At 56.5% G+C, this 1,028-nt stretch overlaps 1 protein-coding gene across 1 annotated transcript in view; it reads left to right on the top strand.

Annotated features, from left to right (window-relative positions):
* The window catches only part of ATP6V1C2 (ATPase, H+ transporting, lysosomal 42kDa, V1 subunit C2), a 57,487-nt gene that overhangs the window by 44,824 nt on the left and 11,635 nt on the right, over positions 1-1,028 (top strand). Inside the window, exons 6-7 of the mRNA XM_008572130.1 lie at positions 137-235; positions 792-860. Coding sequence (XP_008570352.1) covers positions 137-235; positions 792-860 — 168 coding nt within the window. The remainder of the gene's footprint in view (positions 1-136; positions 236-791; positions 861-1,028) is intronic.

Genomic DNA, 1,028 nt, shown 5'->3' with positions numbered 1-1,028 from the left:
CCCCCAGGGAACTCTCCTGACCTTTTCCCATTTCCTGACTCCCCAGCCAGCCCCAGTGCCTGGGCGTTGTGGTAGGTGTATGGGGGGTCAGTGTGTCCCTTTCTGCTGATCACACTCTGTCCCATATGCCTTTCAGGGGGAACCTCTTCACTAGGACGCTGAGCAATATTGTGAGCAAGGAAGACTTCGTGCTGGATTCTGAGTATCTCATCACACTTCTGGTGATCGTTCCCAAGTGAGTGGGCAGGAAGGTGCGGGTTCCGTGTCTCGGCCCATGCTGGGGCATCACAGAAGGAAACTGGCCCTGCCCAGGGGAGAAGCAGGAGGGCGCACTGGAGAGGAAGAGGATGCCCTGCCGGCCCTGATTCCAGGCTGGCAGTGGCAGTAGTAGGGTGATGGCGGTCGTGCCCAGGGTAGCAGCAGCCATTTACTGAGCACCTACTGTGTGCCTGGCACTTCCTAGACATGATCTCCTTTCATTGGCACAGCGGGCCTCGGAGGGCTGTTACTGTTCCTATTGTCAGGGTAGAGAGGTCAGTTCTTGTCCAAGGTCACACAGGGCCAGAGTTAGAAAGTCATCAGTAAGCTCCAAACATACCTGTAGCTGAGCTTCTCACACAGGGACCATCTGTGGGTGCCCTGGGGCCCTCGCCGGGATGTTTGGGGCTCTCTTTGGTCCCTTCCCTGCTCACCTTCAGCCCCTCAGGAAAGGGGTGTGCAGCTTCCTCAGCACTCAGGACGCTCAAGAGCCTTTTCTGCAAAAATCACTGCACGATTCTGTGTTCTTGCAGACCAAGCTACACACAATGGCAAAAAACCTACGAATCCCTCTCAGACATGGTGGTCCCTCGGTCAACCAAGTAAGTGAGACCCCGGCATGGCTCCAGATCCCTTGGGGGGCATGTGTGGGTGCTTTTGGACACCTAACCACAAAACAACCCCCGAGGGTGTGTGGCCCCTCAGCCCTCCACACCTGTGCCTGTGCGAATACCCAGCCCCGGAATTCCTTTGCAGTCACTTACTTTGTC

Source organism: Galeopterus variegatus, unplaced genomic scaffold, assembly GCF_000696425.1.
Source record: "Galeopterus variegatus unplaced genomic scaffold, G_variegatus-3.0.2 Scaffold755, whole genome shotgun sequence".
NCBI lineage: Eukaryota > Metazoa > Chordata > Mammalia > Dermoptera > Cynocephalidae > Galeopterus > Galeopterus variegatus.
The sequence above is the reverse complement of the archived record's forward strand: the minus strand, read 5'-3'. Positions and strand labels throughout refer to the sequence as shown.